A 20,953-nucleotide genomic window follows, 5' to 3' on the forward strand; every position below is an offset into this window, starting at 1 on the left:
ACGTACGAAATTACGGTGCATAACTTTTCGTACGATTTCATACGCACTCATAAGGAGAATATGTTGACTATCACTATGACATCCTGACATCCCTAACCACCGATGGGAGCTATGCAGACTCACACAATCACAGCTGACAGGACATGTAAGCAGAACCCAACTTACAGAGTTTAGCAAAATTATATTTATTCACATGCACTCTGTCTTACACGTGTTAATATATACACTTAATATGTTTTGGGTTTTATAAGAAAGAGCTACATAAAGTTGTTAAATTTCTGTAACTTCATTGTTTGTAGTTCTTTTCCTAGAAGGCTGTAGTCCTAATTTGATCAGCATGATCTATGTGTGTGTCTATAACATCTGTAAGGCTGAGGGCTGCCTGGATTCAGCACAGCAGTCTGGAACTCCTTCTGTACCCTGGATAGAATATCCTGTGAAAAGGTGAAGGGATAGGAGCTAGGAACAGGAGGTGGGAGCTATACTTTGAGGTATTCGGATGGAGCCTAGTTCTCTAGTCCTGCTAACGACTTCACTATTTGATCAAGGCGTGTTGAAGCAGAGACACATTGAAGAGGACATCAGCCCACAAGGCTAGGAGTTTAGCAGCCGGCAGAGGAGTGTAATGGGGTTTTGGATCTCCATAAATGGATCTATGGAACAAGAAGTAAGAAGAAAGCATGTGTGTTTTTTTTAAAGTGGAGAGGACGATTTTTTTTTAAAAGATTTGTTAAAATCCTCTACTATACCTTTAAATAGCTGTTGATCGAAATATGAAGGCCTCATACCTTCTTTACTTGAAAGGAAATGTTCAGTACAAAATATTATAATGTTTAACTTTGTGTGGGACATGAACATTATTTATATTGATGAAAAAGGAAGAAAACAAGTTGGATAAAAATATTTTGTCCATTTCAGTCACCTATATACAGAAAATGTTTCAGACTGCAAAACATAAGTATAGAGTGTTTAGCATAATACAACATGGACGTTTTTAGGTGCAGCAAGTCAAGGAAGAATATATATAACAGATGTTCTAAAACTCATCAAACTTTTGAGAGTAGAATAAAAGTTTTACATTTTGACAGAAGTATCTTAAATGTTTAATATGTATTTAATTTCTGGGTTGTTAAAAAATCCAAACCTTTGCATAATTTGTAGAGAAATTAGCCTATAGACTGCTTTATAGAAACATAAAAGAACAATTATTAGCTCTGGCTAAATGGATTGACATCTATTTTTATATAATCTACTATGTCAGATAAGGAGTTGCGGTTAATTTCCCCGCTGGGAGGCCATCTTCTACTGTCGACAGTGACTCATCAGCCTTCTGCTTTCCACCCACCTACGGTCATGATCACCCTGCACAGAGCCTCTCCAAAGGGCCAACGGACCAAAGCCAGCTGCAGGGCGATGAAAGGCAGGCTCATCATGCACAGAACATCTGCCACTGCCAGGTTCAGGATGTAAATGTTGGTCACCGTCTTCATTTTGGCATAACGTAGGATTACGTAGATCACCAGGGTGTTTCCACATAGTCCCACAGCACAAACCATGAAGTTGATAAAGGTGAGGACGACTGAGCTGGTTTTATCCTGATGAAGCTCCCGGTGATCTGAGTAGTTGGCATTCAGGTCCGACTCATTCTCTGGGATGTAGGTGTCGTACAAGAGGGGTTCGGGGATGGTGATGTTAGGGGATGCTGGGAGGAAGGGCCACAGATCCAACGCCATGACTTCAAAACTTTTTGTTTATCAAAGAGGCTATTCTTTTAAAGATCAAGGTGATATGAAAGATGTTACATAGAGTATGGGAACGGGCCTTACTTTGTACGTCAAAGCATAGATTTTACTGAACAATCAAAGAGAAGTTTAAAAGGATTCCTTAAGGTTTTAAACCCGGATAAAAACAATAGTCTGGGGTAAGGGGGAACTTTGTAGTCTGAAGGGGTTGGGCATCTGGGGAGTGGGATGACTGGGGACTTTAATGTTCACTGAGCCTCTGTGATCACATTCCAGCGGCAAAGAGGAGACAAAATAGACCAAAAATGGATCTATGGAGAAAGAAGTAAGAAAACAGTAAGTTTAGCTGAACAACAATGATTATTTTCTTCGTCTTGTAATAATATCACTTATGCAATATCCATGGCAACAGCAACAGGGTGACTTTACATAACTGGCTTTACACCTTCAGCTATAGTCACATTTAAAGGGTCCTTTCTCGTGATTGTGCCTTCTGATTTGTTTTTCCTCACAGCTTCTTGAAACTCGAGTAAGCTTTTGGCAGACAGACATAAACACGAGGATGGGTCAATTCAGTTTTCATGAGACGTGCTATAAAAATAACTTTTGGCCATTTTCTTCCACATTTGAGAAACGCAGTGGGGGAGTGAAAACATGAGGAGTGGTAAGCAATTCAGGGTTTTCTAACAGAACAGCTACAAGGACACAGAAACATTACCAAACAACATCCTAAACAAGCACATGGGATTTATTTATGTATTTTAGGAGTTGCAGTTGCACACGTACACATTTCTGCTTAGTCCCATCAGGGTTTCTATCTTTCTCTCACTATCTACAGCGGGCCTCAAATCCACCAAGGCTGCCAGCATTCAACCTCCGGTGTATGTGTGTGTCTGTGTGTGTGTGCCCTGCCTCCTGCATCGATGCATACATTCATAAAGGGTACGCCTGAGCAGGAGAACGTTAAGGCCACCACGCTGCAGAGATAAATGTTTATTCAATTGATCTCTGGGACAAACAGCTCTGACACTGTGGCGGGATCGCTCACCCCCACCCCCATCCGGGGTGACAGCGACTGTCTCGAAGGGGAAGATTTTGTTTCCATGAATTACATGAGATCAGCCTTAAAAGTGTAATGCTTGTGGATGAAACCATTTCACTGAGGATTATCTACAAATTATAAGTTTGTTTTATTTCTCTATAAAACCTTTCTGTAAAACTCTGAAGTGTTAAAAGACGCAATTTGGAAGATTTATTAGTCATTAGTATGGAATTTCATACAAAAACAAAGTTTTTTTCCCAAATTTCTACCAATCTTTATTTGAAAACTACTGTATTAACACAGCTGAAGCTAATAGACAAAATGGAGATTCTACTGTTTATCTTTCAACGTGTTTTACTTTAGTCAATAATATGTACCGCTAGTATGATAACAAAATGTAATAAACAGGAAATTAACAATTGTTCCTACTGCTGCTGAAATATTAAAGTTTAATGATTATTACAAATATGATAATCATGACAGAAAAAGTTGTTTTTACCATTATTTTATGTCCCCAATAAATACAAGAATTTAAAGAGAATAAGAATAAAAAACAGCTAAATGTGGAGTATTTAAACAGCCATTAATAAAAGTTATTTCTCATTCATGCCGTTCTTGCTTTTATAGAATAAGAAATAATGCAATATAACATTATAAGCTAAGTAACTAGCCTGCAGTCTGCTGCTTTACAAAAAAACAGTTTCTAGCTTGCCAACAAAAGTTTTAAAATTTTACCGGCAGAGTAAAAGATGATTCCAGATTTATTTCTTTATTAAAATCTAGAAATAAACGTAGGGGCCTTATGTTAACCAGCACCCACCATCAGGTGGATGGGGGTGGGGGTAGCGCTATTAACACCAGTTTTAATTCTAAACCTTTATTTCATTTTAGGCATTTAAAACACAACTTTCTAAACTCTTGGTATATCTAAGTAAAGTATGGAGCACTGACAAGCTGTTATAGAATGATGACCATGAAAAAGAGATCACACAGTTTTAACATTATTAAAACAAAAATGTTTGAAACCATTGACTAATTTCTTCATCAAAAGCAGAAAATCAACAATAATTCATAATCCTACCCATGCTTAAACTGTCCAACATAAGGACTATTACAGTTGCCATGGGAGAGGGGTGGGTTGGTTGCTGGGTGGCAGGGGCTCAGTATTTAACAAAGCTACATCTACCATCTCAATAAAGGGATTTTTATTCCTAAAAAATGTACGGTAGTAAATTCTAGTGGTTTTAAAACTGATTTCTTGAGCCTCAGTTTGCCTGTAGCTTTTCTATGGCAGTAGGTTTAGGTCCATCATCTGCATAAGGCAAAGATTCAGGGCAGGATTTCCAAGGTTAAGAATTAAACAATTGTTTTTAATCATGAAAAGTCTGTTTTTTTACCCAATTGAAAGCAGGACGTGTAAAATTCTTGTGAAATTTTATTCTTCATATGTCCATGCCACTTGAGTCAGGAATATTAGTGAGTTCTGCTAAAATACAGCAGAGTTCAGAAATGATTAAGTCCGTCACAGTTGATAACAGCAGCTAGAAAGGGGTGGGAGGTAGTTGCTAAATTTAATTGTATTATTTGAGTCTTTTTTTAATTTTTGCATGATATTATGGAGCCTAAAGATTTGATCATGTTAAGAAAATTGAATCCGCAATTTTAATCGGTGCTTCAATAAAGATACTAGAGAGAACATTGATATATTTAAAAGGATTGAATGAGAAATGAGAAACAGGACTATTTTCTGCAGAAAGCCGTGGTAATTATGTATCATCCTAGGGTTAAATGTATTTGTAATAATCTAGGATTTTCATTACAAAGAAGAAAAGCTAATTTGGTTGTTGCTGCAAACAGAAACTCTAATGAGCTTTTTCCAAATTGCAGTGTCCTTGCAGCTTGTCTCATCTCAGCTCTGCACTCTGAGTGTGAAATGATGGAGAGGGGTGATGCCAAGGGAAGCAGCATGTACAGCTCAGCTTGTTACTGCCTCACAGTTAACCTGCAGACTGCATGAAGCAAATGTCCAGATCAGGGGGAGGCTTTCAAAGAAAACCAACTAATCAGGTCACATCATTTTAGTCTTTTAAGTAAGTAGACACTGAAGAAAATGCATTTGATTTAAAAAATTAGGATATTTTGGTGAAAACAAATGCATCTCTTGTTTTTTTTTTTTCTTTTAATGAGCTTATTATACTTTTTCCTTTGATTTTGAGCAGATCTGAAGGTTTTATTGACATTTCTAATAGTGCAACAAACCAAACTTTAAACAAGCATAGGAAAATGATTTGGTTCCCAAATCTATCTAATCACCAAAAACTAAAGCGGACCCTGTTGCTCACACCGATTAATAACCTTAATGAGTTCACCTGGCAGACTAAATGGGACTATCTCTACACAGAATCTTAACTTATCAAAAGCGAAATATCTGATGCCATTTTCTCGCCTTTTTGACTTACATTTAGAGAGCTTCATCTTCACTGTATGGCGTCCAAGTTGTCCCGCGGTAGAGCTCGCCTAGTCCCGCCGCTCCGAAGCGGCTCCGACCCGCTGGAAAGCCGCATCCCTCCAGCCTCTCCATCCACCTGCTCCCCGCACGGTTACGCACGGCAGCTTCTATCAGAGCCGCCGTCCACCCTGCATTTCTCTGGTTTTTTCTTTTAATGTATTTATGTATTCACATCTATCTTCAAGAAATATTCCCAATCTTAGAGGCTGAAGCAGTGAAAGAGTCTGAAGGCACCGCGCGCTCAGCGTGCGCGACCGTACTGGTCTTGGCACCGCGGTCTCCTCGATGAGTGCGGCGGGACGCACGGTTGCCCAGAGAGATAGGAGGAAAGGAGGGCGGCTGATGATGGTCTGAGACAGATTAATAGAAACATTGAACGCGTCACCGCTTGTGCGTTGGTGTGCGGTAATTTGCTGATTTGAGTCATGAGTTGGCTTTATTTTCCTCCCTTTTTCAACAAACTACACGTTCTGCATGTATAAACTGGATACCTGCAATAATGAATACGGATAGAGATATATAAAGGGGATTTACTGAAATCAAAAAATGAAACATAGATTCATCACACAGCAGGAAAGGTCATTTAGGATTTTATTTTTGGGTTAAAATCTTTCATATGGAGACCTGGAGGTCATATAATCCCACAAATCCACAGGAATGCATGGTATGGCCTTAGGACCACCACTGACTTTTTTCCATTACAGTTCTCCAATAAGCAGCTACAAAAGCAGCACCTGGCTGCTGTATCTAAGCATGTTACTGGAAAGTTAAGTGGAGGAAAAAAGTTTGGGAGAAAAAGAAAACAATAGCACATAGCAGTTTGAATGTATTCACACTTATTAATAGATTTGATTAATGTTTTTAATAATGGCTTGATATTATTAGGAAAACATAATATTATTAATATTGTCATCAAATTGTTTGGTCATGTTTTGCCCTCCTTTGGTCCTTTTTCCTTCCCATTCATTCTGTTGCAATTCCTGGTTACAGTATTTTGTTTGCAAAGATCTAGATCAAGTGAGGACATGAAAGGTAGTAAAATTTCCTCCAACTGTCCACAAATATCTTGATTAAATTATGTTTAAATTGCGGACTAATAACAGCCTGTCAAATTCTCAGTCTGAGCTGTCCTTTGCGACTGAGATGACGCACATCTGAAATATTGTGCAGACATGGAGCAAACTCTTCAGTCTACAAATAAAGGGAAACACATTGGATGTGTCTTGCTGAATGCACTGACGCATCTGGCAAATGAAAAATATTTGAAGGTGTTGATGTTTTTTCTTTTTAAATATTAGATTTTTTTCTGTCCTCCATTCAACACTGATGCTCAAGTTGATCCTAAATTTCTTATTTGTTTATGTAAACTCAATCTGCTGGATTTGTTCAGTGATCATTAATGATCTGCCTCTTCAGCTAACCTTTAGGTGAATGCAATGTACATCCTGGAATTCAAGACATTAGAAGCATTATATCTAGACTAAGAATAAAAAGACTGTTACTCAGTGGTTTAAAATAATCTTTCTCTCAAAGTTGCTATCCTTGAGTCTGAAAAAAAAACAAACATTTTGAAACATAGAATCCTTGCTGCGTTGGGTCCAGTGTGACATTTTCATGATCAAGTAACAGTTTTTTTTTTGCCAAATCCCAAGAAATCTAACAAAATATTTTAAAGCTGTCTTCCGCAGACAAACTCAATGAAGGAGCTGATTTCATTTACCTATTGCTAATGAAAAATATCAGTATTTCTTTTAATTACCGCTGTGGACTGAGCAGCAAACTGCCTTGACCTAAATTTTCACAGAGCTTGTATGGGGTAATTCAATGCAGAAGATCAGAGACACCAGAGCCCACAATTCAAACAAGCTGGAGTATGTTGTTAAAGAAAACACCTCAGCAGAAGCAAAGGCCGATCGCCTTCATGCCAAGCCACATTTATACAGGAATCTACCAAAGGAATCCTGGCACTGCAATGTCTAATGCATAAGCATACCTTATAGCACACCCGGAAAACTGTAAAACTTGTTTATAATGGATATCAAGTGCAATTTTATTATCATCATCACACAATTTCTCCAACAAAAATAAAATGTTTGTTTTTCACAAGCATTAATAATCAAAATGAACAGAACCAAACCATTAGAATGAATCATGCTATGTATAGCAGTCACTCCTTGTCTTGAACAGTTTAAATACATTTGATTTTCAATTATCTTCTGATAAAGTTTATTTGGCGCATACTGTACCTGAACTCTCGGGGGCCTGAGTGCTTCCCCTCCTGATTTTGCAGAGATATTTCAATTTGATGCTTCTTGCCAAGATGAAAAAAGAACAAATCAACAGCAGGATGCTGCGAGAAAAAGATACTGCAAACTTAGAGTATCTTCAGATTCAGCAACTTCCCCTGAAATTATCCTAAAGTGCAATCCAGGCCTTGCACGTGCGGATAATGATGGTGCACGCTGTCAGCCAACAGTTCTGGCATTTGGACATGTAGAATAGAGCGGGATGAAAAGCCTCTTCTCCCCTGTCTTTATATGAAGGAGGCATTTTCAAGCAGAGTATGGTTGACTGGTATATCTTTCATGACCTCTCTCAGAGTAGAACTTCATGGGAAAATGTCCTGCACTCATCTCAACATAGCAACACCAAAGTGCAGCTATTATTACCACCAGCTGTTGTCTTATCAAAGATTTATAGCTCTATTTATGTCCAAAATGATTGGAAGGATTGAAGATAGTCAGAGAGGGGAAAAGGGCACAAGAAGTTAATAGGAAAGGATATTCTCTATGACCGTTTGTCTAGAGTTGGGCTTTGATTACAACTGGCGTGGAGTAACTAGAGTTCTCAAAGCATGTCAGATAGTTCAGATAATAAACCTGAGAAGAATAAAAAAAAATCTAATTGATGATCTTATGAAATATGTTACAAGTGACATGACCCTTAACAAAATTATCCACTGTTCCTTAAAAAAAAAAAAGACAACATTTCTGTTTTTCACCCCTTTCCCACATTCCTTGCCTGCATCTGATCTTCTCCATAGGCAGGTCTGCATGCTGACTGGTTTCCTCACTTATTCCTAATCACCTTAGCAAAGAATGCTCTGCAGAACTCAACTAAGTTTTCTTCACTCTTTTCGTCCATTTGCAGTGACCAGAATTAGGCCAAAATATCCTTATGTAAAGAATGTTGTTTACACATCTTTTAATGCTCCATAATACTTACGGTTCCTGGATTGTCTCACCGGCTCTTATATGAACTTACACCCACTTTCAGCTTCCTAAAGTAATTTATTCTCAATTACCTAAGATTAACTCATTCTCATGACTCTGACTGGTCTTGAGCCATGTTTTGTTCTATCATTGGTATGTGACAGCAGTTGACCTGAATAGTAAAAGATTTGAATGTAAGAAACTTGCACCCAGCTCCCATTGAGCTTTTATTGTCATCCACCAAATACAAAATGGTTTTCACCTTATAAGGGAATTGTTTTGATCCAGGGATTAAGATTTTTTAAAAAGCTTTAAATACTCAGTTTCAACTGAAAGTTTTTAAAAACAGCAGCTTTGATTCTTTAAATGGTGTCACTCTCATGACTGAAACAGAAACACCCTCCACTAGCCAATCACGTCTCAGGCTCATCTTGGATCACTTGGAAGCCTGGCCAAGCAGATACTAAAAAAGAAGCTGGTATCAAGTACCAGCAGGACCTCTCCACATGTTCCTGTCCAGTGTAATGTCTTCCAAGTTTCCCAGTGGTATTTGGAAGTACCTCAGGTTAACCTCAATACTGTCCTTTTTCTGCTTTTTGCGACCACCATGACTTGTTTACCTTCCTATGGTAGCATGTTTTGGACGTAGGGGTGATGTAGATATTTCATGGTGCTGCCATAGTAATGCTGGTCATGCTGGTAGTTTCCAAACTGCTGATGTAGGCGCTTTCGTCCTCCCACCTGACCCTAAATGATATTTAGTGGATGTGTTCCAGGGCTATCAGATGTCTGCTATTAAAAATCAAAAGGGAATCTTAAGGCTGCAGAATTTGAGGAGGGGGTTTATCTAACAACATAACAACCAATAATAAACAGTCCAACTTAGAATGGAATGGGTTACATAAAATGTTTCTAGTCGTGCAAAGCTGAAGATGTGTAGCTCTTATTAGAAATGCTAATCACATTTTAAGTGGGTTTAAGTTGCAAATAGTTTTGAACACTTCACAGTATTGACTTTTTGGTTGTTTAATGATATAATAAAAGAGTGATAAAGACTGATTGTTATTTAAGAAGAATGTAAACCACTCAAGTACGTTTTCAAATATCCCATTGATGACAATAGGATTAAGTTATTGATTCGCATCTAAATTCTTAATTTTGTGTCTAAACTCCTATTTCTTTATACCTTGATCACCTTCTTCAAGTATGTGTAATTGCTTAAGAACATTACAGGGACAAGTCCACTTCACTGTGTTTTGACGCCCATATTAAGTTTGGAGAGGAAATGAGACATCGCCTCAGGGTCTGATCTCAGGGACAGTCTGTATCTGGCTCGCTGAGAAAGCAGCAGAGCATCTCTATAGCAGACTCACAGCTAAATGTGTGTCTGGATAAATCTCATACTGTGTTCTGAATAAATTACTTTTCATTGCCAGTGCATAACTGAACTTAAGTGGTTTGGCATAGGGAGCTAAGGTCACCATCTCACCTTCACTTCAGTCTCTAAAAAAAGGCATTATGTGTAAGTGGAGGTTTAGCCATGAGAAAAAAAAAAAAGTATTGCAAAAAAAAAAAAAAAAAAAACCCTCTAAAAATCCTGAGGCCTTTTATTTATACACCTTTTAGACTACACTTTCAATCCACTTTATAAAGGGCCTGGGCTTGATAGACTGAAGTGGACATTCAAACCCAAAATGTTTTGTTCCCCACTTGTTTGATGTTAGAGCAAGACAACAACACATGTGTTCATTCTTCAATTATATGAATATATACTCATGTCCAAAGTGTTTTGCATACAGTTCTAAGCATCCACTCAGAAAACTCAACTGCTCTCCGTCATTTAAATGCTAAAAGCCATTTGATTACAAGCATGAACTTATATCTAATGCAACTACTGATCCAAAAAACATACATTTTGAAGTTGACACTTTTGCACTTGTGAGGGAAATACTACTCTGTGGCTGTCATCACCAAGGAAGTACCACTTAAAAAAAAAACAAAAAAACATCTAACTGCCCATTATCTCAATTAATGTAGCATATAAAAGATATCAATATGATAAAAGCTGGAATTATCCTTTAAAATTGCCTCCTATCCTCTGGGAGTTTTCTGTGCTGACCTTCCGAACACAAACACATCCATACGGCCTCTGGACTTTGATATGTCAACAATCCCCAACTAGGCCTTAAACTTTTACACACAAGCAAGTCAACATGGTGCCTGTTTTGAAGTCCATTTATGATAAGGGCTGAAGATCAAACGGCTCTCCTGCTCATGCTTTTCTCTCCGACTACCATGCAGACGGGAGAATATACCTGCCTCCTCCTAAAAGCTACAAACAATATAAGGTCAAAGCTTTCTTCAAACTTTGAATTCTGTTATTTCCCTTTAAAAACAAGGTCCTCAAGCTGCAACAACTCAAAGTAGAACTGGTGGCACTTCTGATATAAAACTTCTAGGGGACGGATTAACACTGTTTTTAGTCCAAGAACTTTAGAATGATGAAGAGATTAAACTATTTTGCTAAACGAGGTGTTGAAGATGGATTAATGGCAGAGTTTCTAACAGCTGGTTGAGGGGTGCTAACAAAGGTATTAACTTTGGAAGGCAGGTTGAAGGTTGCTGATGACAAAGTTTTAGTGTCTTAGGCCAAAAAGGTTTTACAACAACTTTTCACCTGGAAATGTACGACAAAATAAATCAAGAATAACTCAGTTTATCAGGTATCAATGCAAACATTTGGTACCTGTATAAAAACGACACAAGAAAGCTTTTTTATAAAACAAAACAAAAACATTTACTTCCACTATAACTACTGCTACTTCTTGTTTAGGTGATTATGGCTAGACAGGCCATGATCCCCAAAATGAACCTAATTCTAAGCTAATTAACTTTAATGTAGATATTTTAAACTCAGAGTCACAAAATTGAATTCATAAAATATGTTGCCTTCAACAGAAAATATCTGAAATAGAAGTTTAACTTCTGCCTCACACTGTCAGGGCTCCAGTCTGTGTGTTTGTTTTTTGTGTGTGTCTCCCTTCCACCAACAGGAGGCGCCTGGTTCTGGCCTGCCTCCTCACACACCTGCTGATGGTTACCTCGTTAAGGGAGTCCTCTTAAGCTGCTGATTGCCACTACCTCGACGCCAGAGTGTTTGCCAGTTTTGGGTACTCTAGCCAAGCTGAGTTTTTGCAGAGTAAGACTGAGTTCTTGTCAACCTGAGTTTTAACTTTGTTTTTTTGTCTTTGCCTCTCGGCAGGAAGTCATCCTGCAAACTGGACCTTTTCGGACCTTCTCTCCCTGGTGGGGTCAACTGAGCCTCAAACTGAGCTGAGGATTCAAACTGGAGGTTTGGATCCAGTTTTCCTGAGAGGAAGTTGAGTTTACACTCTGAGCAAGGGAATCATCTCCACTATGAACCGTTCAAGTACCGCAGGAAATCTGAGTGGTAATCAGTTTCTCCGTTCACCTACAACCGACCGTGTTCTGGGTAAACCCTGTTCTGCCCTCCACCGAGTCAGACCAACACTGGAAAACAGCACACAGATTGGAGTCAAGGATTCTACAACTTCTCTGGAGTCATCAACCAGATCCTCTTCTTCAAAATCCACGAATGAAATTTCCCACTGAGCCTGAACTAATCATTGTGTCTTCCCCTCACCTTCCAGTTCCGGCTGAGCAGAGTTCAGAGCAACTCTGCACCGTGCTTTATCTCTTCAATAAAACCTATTAAACCTTTTCCCCTGGTCTCTCTCTGAATTGGCTTGCCTGCATTTGGGTCTCATCTTTAGTAAATCATGACACACACTCATTTGGGTGTGGCTGTGGTGCAAAAATCCCATTTCATTAAAATCTTTGTGTCCGCCCATCATCAGCTACCGTTCAGTGTGGGTGAGGTGACTGAGATCATTCGGGTCAGACACCAGGTAGAAATAGACTTGGTGAATTTCAAAATAAAATGAGCTCACCAATTTACCTTAAGTTGACGAGCAAAAACAAAGGCGAAACAGAAACATGGAGGATCTATTGAAGGTTGAAGAGGGATACTTATGATCACCAATAACAAGTATTGCAATCTAAGTAGGTTAGGAAATCGTAAATACTTGTTAGCTGCTTGCATAGATCTCTATCCAGTTGCTTTTCAAATGAGGGCTGGGCCCTTCAGAAAATTGGAGGAAAATACGCAAATGAAATAGGGTTTTGTTTATCATTATCACAAAATATTATCTACTTTTTCTTTCCGATTTATCCGGGGCCGGGTCGCAGAGGCAGCAGTCTAAGAAGCGATGCCGAGACTTCCTGATCCACACATACCTCCTCCAGCTCCTCTGGGGGAACCCAGAGGTAACACCAGGCCAGCTCAGAGACATAGTCCCTCCAGCGTGTCCTGGGCCTTCCACGAGGCGTCCTCCTAATAGGACATCCTGGAAAATCGCTCGAGGAAGGGGATTAGGAGGTATCCGGAACAGATGCCCAAGCCACCTCAGCTGGCTCCTTTTAATGTGGAGTAGCAACAAATCTACTCCGGGCTAATTCCGGGTAACCGAGCACCTCACCGAATCATGAAAGGGCAGATTAGACTTCTGCAACTGCACACATCAAATGTCGCTTGGGTTTGGTCTCGAGCCAGTTTTGCTGGTATGCTTCTGAAAATTCGGTCTGGAATTTCTAGGGACGCACAGCAGTTTCCCGACAAACCACAAGGGGGAGCCTATTCAAGAACTCATGAGAATTAAGTACAAGTCTAACTATGTAAGAAAGAAGTGCCGCACCTTGTTGTAAATGCCCTTTCCCTTTTGCATAAACATGTGTGATTCTAGATTTTCAACTTTAGATGTATAAATGAAAACATAGAGTACACCCACATGTGGAGTACTCAGGAGTATGCCATTGACAGACATTAAGCCCAACCCCCCCACTACACGCACACTTGAGAGAGTCTGTTGAAACGTTTTTTATTAAGTAGGAATATGAGATGTGGGGAGTGGTGGCGTATTTGTTAGGGTAGTGCGCTTGGAATCCAGACAAGCCCCACTCCCACAGACTGCCACTCTGGGTCCCTGAGAAGGACCCTTAAACCCACACTGCTCCCCGGGCGCCCCACCATGCCAGCCCACTGCTCCCCAAGGGGATGGGTTAAATGAGAGAGAGTTAATTTCCTTACTCTGTACTTGTGACAGTGTAATGAAAAACACTGGAAAAGGAAAAAAGTTGGCATTAAAAATGTTAGTTAGTTTAAGAATAAAAGAAATTTTGTGGACTTAAACTTAGACAGATTTATTTTGCCATTTTGTATACATGAGTGTAAGCGAAAATAAATTTTGTTTAAACAGCTCTAGACTCTAGACAGCTCATTTTTTTAAAGTGCAGCCTTGAAAACAGTAATAAATACATAAAAAAGTAATCTAAACATATGACTGTATATTTACAGTTCTAACATTATTTATTTATTTGTTATATAAATAAAATAACCCATTTTACACTACATTCAGCTGTCTACAGTAATGGCAGTGGGGAAGAAACTGTTATGGAATCTGGTGGACCTGCATCGGATGTTTTGAAGCCTGTTTCCAGAGGGAAGCAGGGAGAACAGTCCATGGTGAGGGTGTGAGGGGTAATTTATTATATTACAGGCTCGGGACAGGCAGCGCTGGAATTAAATGTCTTTAAAGGAGGGAAGAGGAGCCCTGATGATCTTCTTTGCTGTTCTCACCACTCTCCTCACCTTCTTCCAGTCTGAGGCGCTGCAGCCTCCACACAGTGAGACAGCTGGTCAGAACGCTCTCTATTGTGCTTCTGTAGAAGGTAGTGAGGATGGGTGGGGGCGGGTGGGCTCTCCTCATCCTCAGCAAGAAGTGCTTCTGTCCCCTTTTGATCAGTGAGGTGGTGTTTACATTCCAGCTTAAGATGTCTGTGATGTTCACCCCCAGGAATTTAATGCTGCTGACCACCTCTAAAGCTAAGCTGTTGATGAGCGGAGGAGCGTGGTTAGGCTATATATATATATATATATATATATTATAGTAAATATATAGCGATGAAAGCTATTAAAATATTTAAAAGTCAATTTTTCTTTACATATTTTGTAGCGTTGTCTCACAGTTTGCAAAGGGGAGACCCTGACAAGAAGCTAAAGCTGTTTTAGGAGGCAGTGGCATAAGAAAAAAATTGGTAACCCCTGCTTTTGCCTTCTGATATAGAGCTTTTAGGTTTGATTAGTTTCAAATTGCTAAAGTTACCTTGAAGAGGAAGCATATTGGACTAGCCTATAGCCTAACACTTGTCTGGTTATTTATTTTAATTTTTACCAAGTTTGTGGTGATCTCACAGCTTTCTACTTCAGGTAAACTGTTACCAATACAATTGCCACAAACCATTACATCCAAAAATCCAAACCAACCCTTCAATGCTACCATAGTGGCGGTAAACTCTTAGTCACTCCATCATCTTTTTTGACATTTCAATAACCAGCTTTAAACCACCGGGCTGGTTGATCAGAACGTTCAGTGTTTGTGAAACCACAACTTTACCGGTATATACCTGCTGCCAAACAAGCCTTGCTGGTTGTATTGATGAATGTTTAAGAGCTGCTGTAGAGCTTTAAGAATTTCAAGGATAGATACTCATAGAGTAACTCTGCTTTCAATATGTTGCCTGACCTTTTTTCATTGACAGGGTGCCATTGAAAAAAATACAAAAAGTAAGAAAAATGTTTTAAAAACCCATTTTCATGTTTGACTTTAGATCCAAGTTGCTTTTTCCATTCACAACCTATCACTGTGTTTTCTCCTAAGCTTGCTTCACATATGTTTCATGACTACAGGCACACTAAGCACACAAACACATTTCCAGAGTGACTGATTGAATCAGCGAGTGCCTAAAAGGAAAAATCTTGACACCATGCCTGCTGCAGAACTTTGCAGAAGGGAGAGAAATCGGCACTCCATGTGACATGATTTATCTGCTTTAAACAGCCTTGACTTTTGGTGACAGCGCGTTGCTCTAGCACATTAGATCGTCCTCCTCATGTGATTCAGCCACTGCCAAGAGCAAGTGCCAAGGTGCTGCATGTCAACCAGATCGTCCAGCTAGGACAAGGAAGATCCCAAATCATTTAAACAGTAGCTTTGAATGCTTTTGTCTGGGTTTCTTCAATTTCTTGAACAGTAGCAGGTAAATAAAGAAATAAACAAAATAACACACGACCCAAATTTTCTCGCTTCTCAGTTGGCAATGAAACAAGGATAGATTTTGGCTATTCATGCTAGGGGTCCATTTTTGACAGTTTTTTTTTTTGCCCTTCTGTAAATGTCTGAAAGATTTTACTATTTAATGCTTTATGAGGTGAACTATAAGTCTTATGTGGACGGATCAGACTGATTTGATCCACAGGGCGAGTTTTCTTCACATGTCTCTTCAGTCATTTTTCACGTCTCTGTTGTCATGTTACAACTGGGGCTGCCTTGCATTTCTTTCTACCATGGGTTTTTACTTTTTAGAAGTAAATTGTCTATTTTTTCCATCTGGTTTTGATTGATTTGTAATTAGTTGTATATTAACACACTTTGCACTGACTTAAATGGCCTAGGGATGAAATTGGCCTTTTAATTCAGCTAGAGTTTGTGCAGCAGACATTTTTCAGGAACATAATTTATGCAAGTGAATGATCTTTCTTTGCTAGTTTAGAGGTCAGTAAGCTTTGGAATCAATCTCTGAATAACTGAAAATGGGTTTTAAACCGTTAAGTGCATACTTGTTTTCTCTTGTTCGGAGCATAAAGCTGCTTCTAGTCCAAATTAGTATTCTGATTTGGGTTTATGAACGTTTATATCTCTGGAACCTTAAATCAAAGATTCTAAAAAAGTTCTATAGATAAATTTTTGGTCTTACGCAAATATATTTCATAAACCTCTGAAATATTGCTTGAAAGTAAAATCCTAGAAATATCCTGTACAAGAGTGTCTATGAAAAATGATATGCATTTTTTGCTTTAAGGCTAAACTATTGTAATTCTTTACCACCGGAAAGTTCACAAAATACAGGTATAACCATTGAGCTTATCTAATAAATTAGAATGTAAGGGAGATCTTGAAGTTATCAGGAACCTCTCCATTTGGACAAACATACAATTTGAGCCCAATATACAGACTTACTGTTACTTACTTACTGTAAATTCTGAGAGAAAGACAATTCAAGGTGTTGTGCACAAAAAAGAAAAATACACATAGTAGGAAAAGTACAGTTTCATGACATAAATGTATTTTGAATATTTAACGAATTTGAATAAATAAAGAAAATAAATATCAATCAACTAATTGATTTAATGAGAATCTGTAATTGCAATGATGACATTGCTAGATTACATGAAAAATATAACAAAATTATTGATAAGAAAATAAAAGGAAAACTGGACTAAAAACTTGAATAATAATGTTTAGATGGCACAGTCAAATGACAATTTTAATCTGACTTGAAAGCACCTTAGTGTTTCAGTGCTTTTACAATAGCTTTAGGACTAGTTAAGCCTTTGCAAAGGGCTTTTAATTATAGCTACTCATGTTATTCTACCAGATGTATCTCTGGAGTTATGCTGCTATAGACTTAGGCTACTGGAGGACATAAAGACTGAGTTTCCTCACTCTCTAAAATTCTTCTACTACTTTCCAATTTGCATTACTTGCAGATATTTTAACATTTTCTCTTCATAGTTGCTACATCTGACCTGATGCGCTGTTTACACAAAGCCAAACACGAACAGATTAAGCTACTATGATGGGAAAAGCAGAAAGAACACAAAGTCAGGGATTGAACTAACGTATACAGAGAATAGAGATATAAGCCGCATTCACACTACCATCTGAAAATCGATCTGTGCCGAGTTCGGACCGAGCTTAGATCAGTTAACCGGGCTGAGCTCGATAACTTATAATAACCGTTTACACACTACGCTAGCACAGTTCATCGCCTCTTAGTGGCATTCTACAGTACTACTGCTCTCTAGAAGTAAACAAGCAAATCAACATTGCAGTGCTTGTAACATTCAGAAGTTTGGTTATAATTGTGATATTTCGCTGTTTGCAGAGAGTCAGGCAAAAGAGGCAGCCTTTGGTGAATTTGCTTAACATAGTCGGCTTTTGGGAAGTGATATGACAAACGATAGTCTAATCAGGGTTTACAGAAGCATGAAAAAACAACATGCATTGAGGTTCATTAGACTGCTAAGCAGAATCATTACTGGAAATTGTGTGACATGGTAGGTAAGCTAGTATATAAATGTATAAATATAATATAATATAAATTTATATAATATTAATTTCTGAAATTTCATGGTTACGGAGGCTGACTGTAAGGAGATGATGCGGTCTGCTCATGTGCTTTTTGTAATCTTAGAACTGAGCCAGAACTGAACCGTGCCGAGCCCTACTGATGACAAATTTGCACAATACATATTTAATGCTCATGAACTTCCATATATATGTGTTTTTTGGCACCATGTCTTTTCTTCAAAACTGTTCACATTTAAACATTGCTGCACTTTATGGAATAAAAATGTTCTGTAAGCTGTACAATAACAGAATTTCGTTTTATATACACACTGTGTATACAAAATGACAATAAAAGTTGTCTAGTCTAAGCATGGCCATTTGAGGCTTTATATGTGAGAAATGTGAATTTGATTCTATTTGGGAAGCCAATGAAGAGAAGCTAAGATAGTAAAGGTTTGATCTCTCTTTTTAATGTTCATCAGAACAGCATTTTGGATCAGCTGAAGGCTTTTAACTACAGCTTGCGGACTTCCTGAAGTAACAAATCCATGGACTAGTTTCTCAGAATCACCCCTGGATAAGATACTTCTAATTTTTGCAATATTCAGCAGATGAAAGAAGTAAGTCGTAACTTTATTAACATTTATTGGTTGTTATGCCTGGCTCAGTCCTATTGCATTATTTGTGTGTCTGCTCTTTCTTTTCCATTCCCCATTCAGTTTTAGGAGATAGTCGCTCAGGCTGAGACATATTTTGCTGGAGTTTCTTTGTTTTAAAGGGGAGCTTTCCTTTCTGACGAAAATAATATGAAATCTTCTGAGTTTCCTTAGATGGAAAACCTCTGTTCTAAATTGGCACTAAATAAATTAACAACTAAATTGAAATTTCATTTTCTTAATCTCAGTAGTAGCGGATAATGTATCAGATAATGTATCTGTGGTTAATTTATGTGAGGTGTTTATTGGTGAATAGGGAAAAAGTCTGAGACAGACTTAGACCAGTCCCTTCTGTTCCATTAAGAACGGTCAAATTGTTTGTTCAGATTCAATGCTTAATGTAATATCCTTATTTTGTTTCTTTAATGTTTTGTTTAAATCTTGAGGTAAAGAAAATATCTAGCACATTCAGTTTAATTTATTGCAGCCAAATAAAATATACCCACATTTAGATAATGTGCAAAAGCCACAGCCATCCTATTCCTATAAAATGCTGTTGGAGCCAAAGCTACAGTTAATTAAATAGTTTTCAACCTGTTCCCCTCGCTCACAAGTAGGATCTCTTGTGCTTGGAAAGGTGGTGGTTCTGTATACAGTAGAAACTGTTGATCTTAAAGCCCTTCTTCCTTTTAAATTTCTCAGTTTTCCTTATTCCAAAATTCTACTGTAGCTTTAAGTTGAGTAAAGGAAATCTGAACTATGTGTAAATCCTTCCTTTGCATTTAAATCTGAGAGAAAGACACTTAGAATTTTGATTCATCTGTTAACATTTATAAAATTCATTATTAGTTCTCAAACTTGTGTTTACATGGTGATAGTTTGTTGCTTTAGTTGATATATCATAAAAGAAATCTGCTGGTGACTTATGTCCCCCTTCTCAATCATCATTTTACTGTGTTTCTTATTGTTTGCTTTAACTGCAAACAGTTGGATTTTGGAAACTTTTTCTGTGATGCAGCAGCAAAAAACAGTCCAAAGCCAACTTTAATTTGCTCGTGCAGTCGACCATAGAGTAAAAACAGAAGTTTCCTTCTCCCCAGACTTTCTGGAACAACTGATCCTCTGTACGTCAAAAAAAAAAAAAAAAGGATGTAGACCCCAAAGGAGGGACCTGACTAGGAGATAGCTGGGTTTGCTGCAGTCTGGCAGTAAATTATTAAAGAGAGGCTTGCTGGAGGTGGGAGCTAGAAAGCTAAGGTGATGTAGAAGCAGGGAGTAGAGCAAACTGAGGTCTGCCAAAAGCTTCCCTGAGGTGGTGCTGGCACAGAGGGACAGAGTCACATAGGAGAGATTGCAGATTGACAGCTTGGTGGGCTTTCTGTTGAAGACAGACGGTAGGCGGAGAAAAGAGTCTAATTTGTGATGGTATCCTTTTACCCTTATGAGTTGATAGAGCAGAATAACAAGCAGAAACATTAAACACAGTCTGATTCATGGGATGGAATCACATAGGTGCAGAGACAACAGATGTCACAGCTTTATCACCAGTCAGGTACAAAGAAACAGAAACATATACAAGGTTGAGGGTTTTTCTTTATGCCTGAAGTGGTTCTTTCTCTTACTGTGTCAGGATTATACCAAAGTTTTAAATCTCTATGGCTTAAAAAACATGTTTTATGAGATTCGAGAAGAAGTACTGGACTGACCAGAGTTCACACAGTGTTAACCCCTCCCCTACTTGTTACAAGTTACTGCTGGTCAGTCAACTGAAAGACTGCAACTCTTTTTCTCATCTAAAGACAAATTTAGCTCTTTTAACAAACAGTACTTTCATAGCCACAAAACAGACAAATAGATGTGGAAACTAAACGAGCTCAGCTATTACTCACATGAAGGTAAACTAGTTTTAAAGCTAAAGCTGGATCTCCAGGCGTTACCTCCAGTCTGACCAATTAACCCAGAAAAACTAGTTTGTTTTAGCTGTGTTTCTCTATACAAACCACCCTAAACTGGTGTTTCATATGTTTCTTTGAGTTACCCTATGATGGTTGGAAAAAGTGTGGTCATGGTCTTGCATAATGGCAGCTGGCACTCCACACATCACCAACTGTTTTTAATCTGTCAATAATTTGGTTTGTCACATTTGGACGTATTCCATAAACCCTTGTGCAAAAGTTTGTCCAATGCATGGTCCTTTATCTGGCCACACTTAAAGCACCCATCTTAACTAATTACTCTCATTTAATTGTGACCATCAAGAGCATGGTGACCAAACATCCCCGATTTCCGGGGACAGTCCTCGTGTTGGACCACCTTTCCCCAGCTAAAGCTATCACCGGAGATGTCGCAGAGAGCACGAGCATGTTGCGCTCAAAAACAGTTTTTATGGTAGCTCCTTTCACTGCTGTTAACGCAAAGACAAGGAACAGACTTTAAAAAGAGAAGAAGAGGAAGCAGAAGTTTGTTGTCCCAACTGGTCACAACTGATGAGGATCTGCTCTGTTATGGTACTGTCAGTGAGTT

General features: G+C 38.5%; 1 protein-coding gene across 1 annotated transcript in view; it reads right to left on the minus strand.

The window, feature by feature from the left end:
• Nucleotides 1-5,569, minus strand: part of LOC107090311 (somatostatin receptor type 2-like) — an 11,999-nt gene extending 6,430 nt beyond the window's left edge. Inside the window, exons 1-2 of the mRNA XM_015383624.1 lie at nt 5,244-5,569; nt 1,346-2,053 (exon numbers count right to left, since the gene is read on the minus strand). Coding sequence (XP_015239110.1) covers nt 1,346-1,733 — 388 coding nt within the window. The 5' untranslated portion in view covers nt 1,734-2,053; nt 5,244-5,569. The remainder of the gene's footprint in view (nt 1-1,345; nt 2,054-5,243) is intronic.
• Between the last annotated feature and the right edge of the window lie 15,384 nt (nt 5,570-20,953).

The sequence above is a fragment of the Cyprinodon variegatus genome, unplaced genomic scaffold, assembly GCF_000732505.1.
Source record: "Cyprinodon variegatus isolate N-32 unplaced genomic scaffold, C_variegatus-1.0 Scaffold290, whole genome shotgun sequence".
Classification (NCBI taxonomy): domain Eukaryota; kingdom Metazoa; phylum Chordata; class Actinopteri; order Cyprinodontiformes; family Cyprinodontidae; genus Cyprinodon; species Cyprinodon variegatus.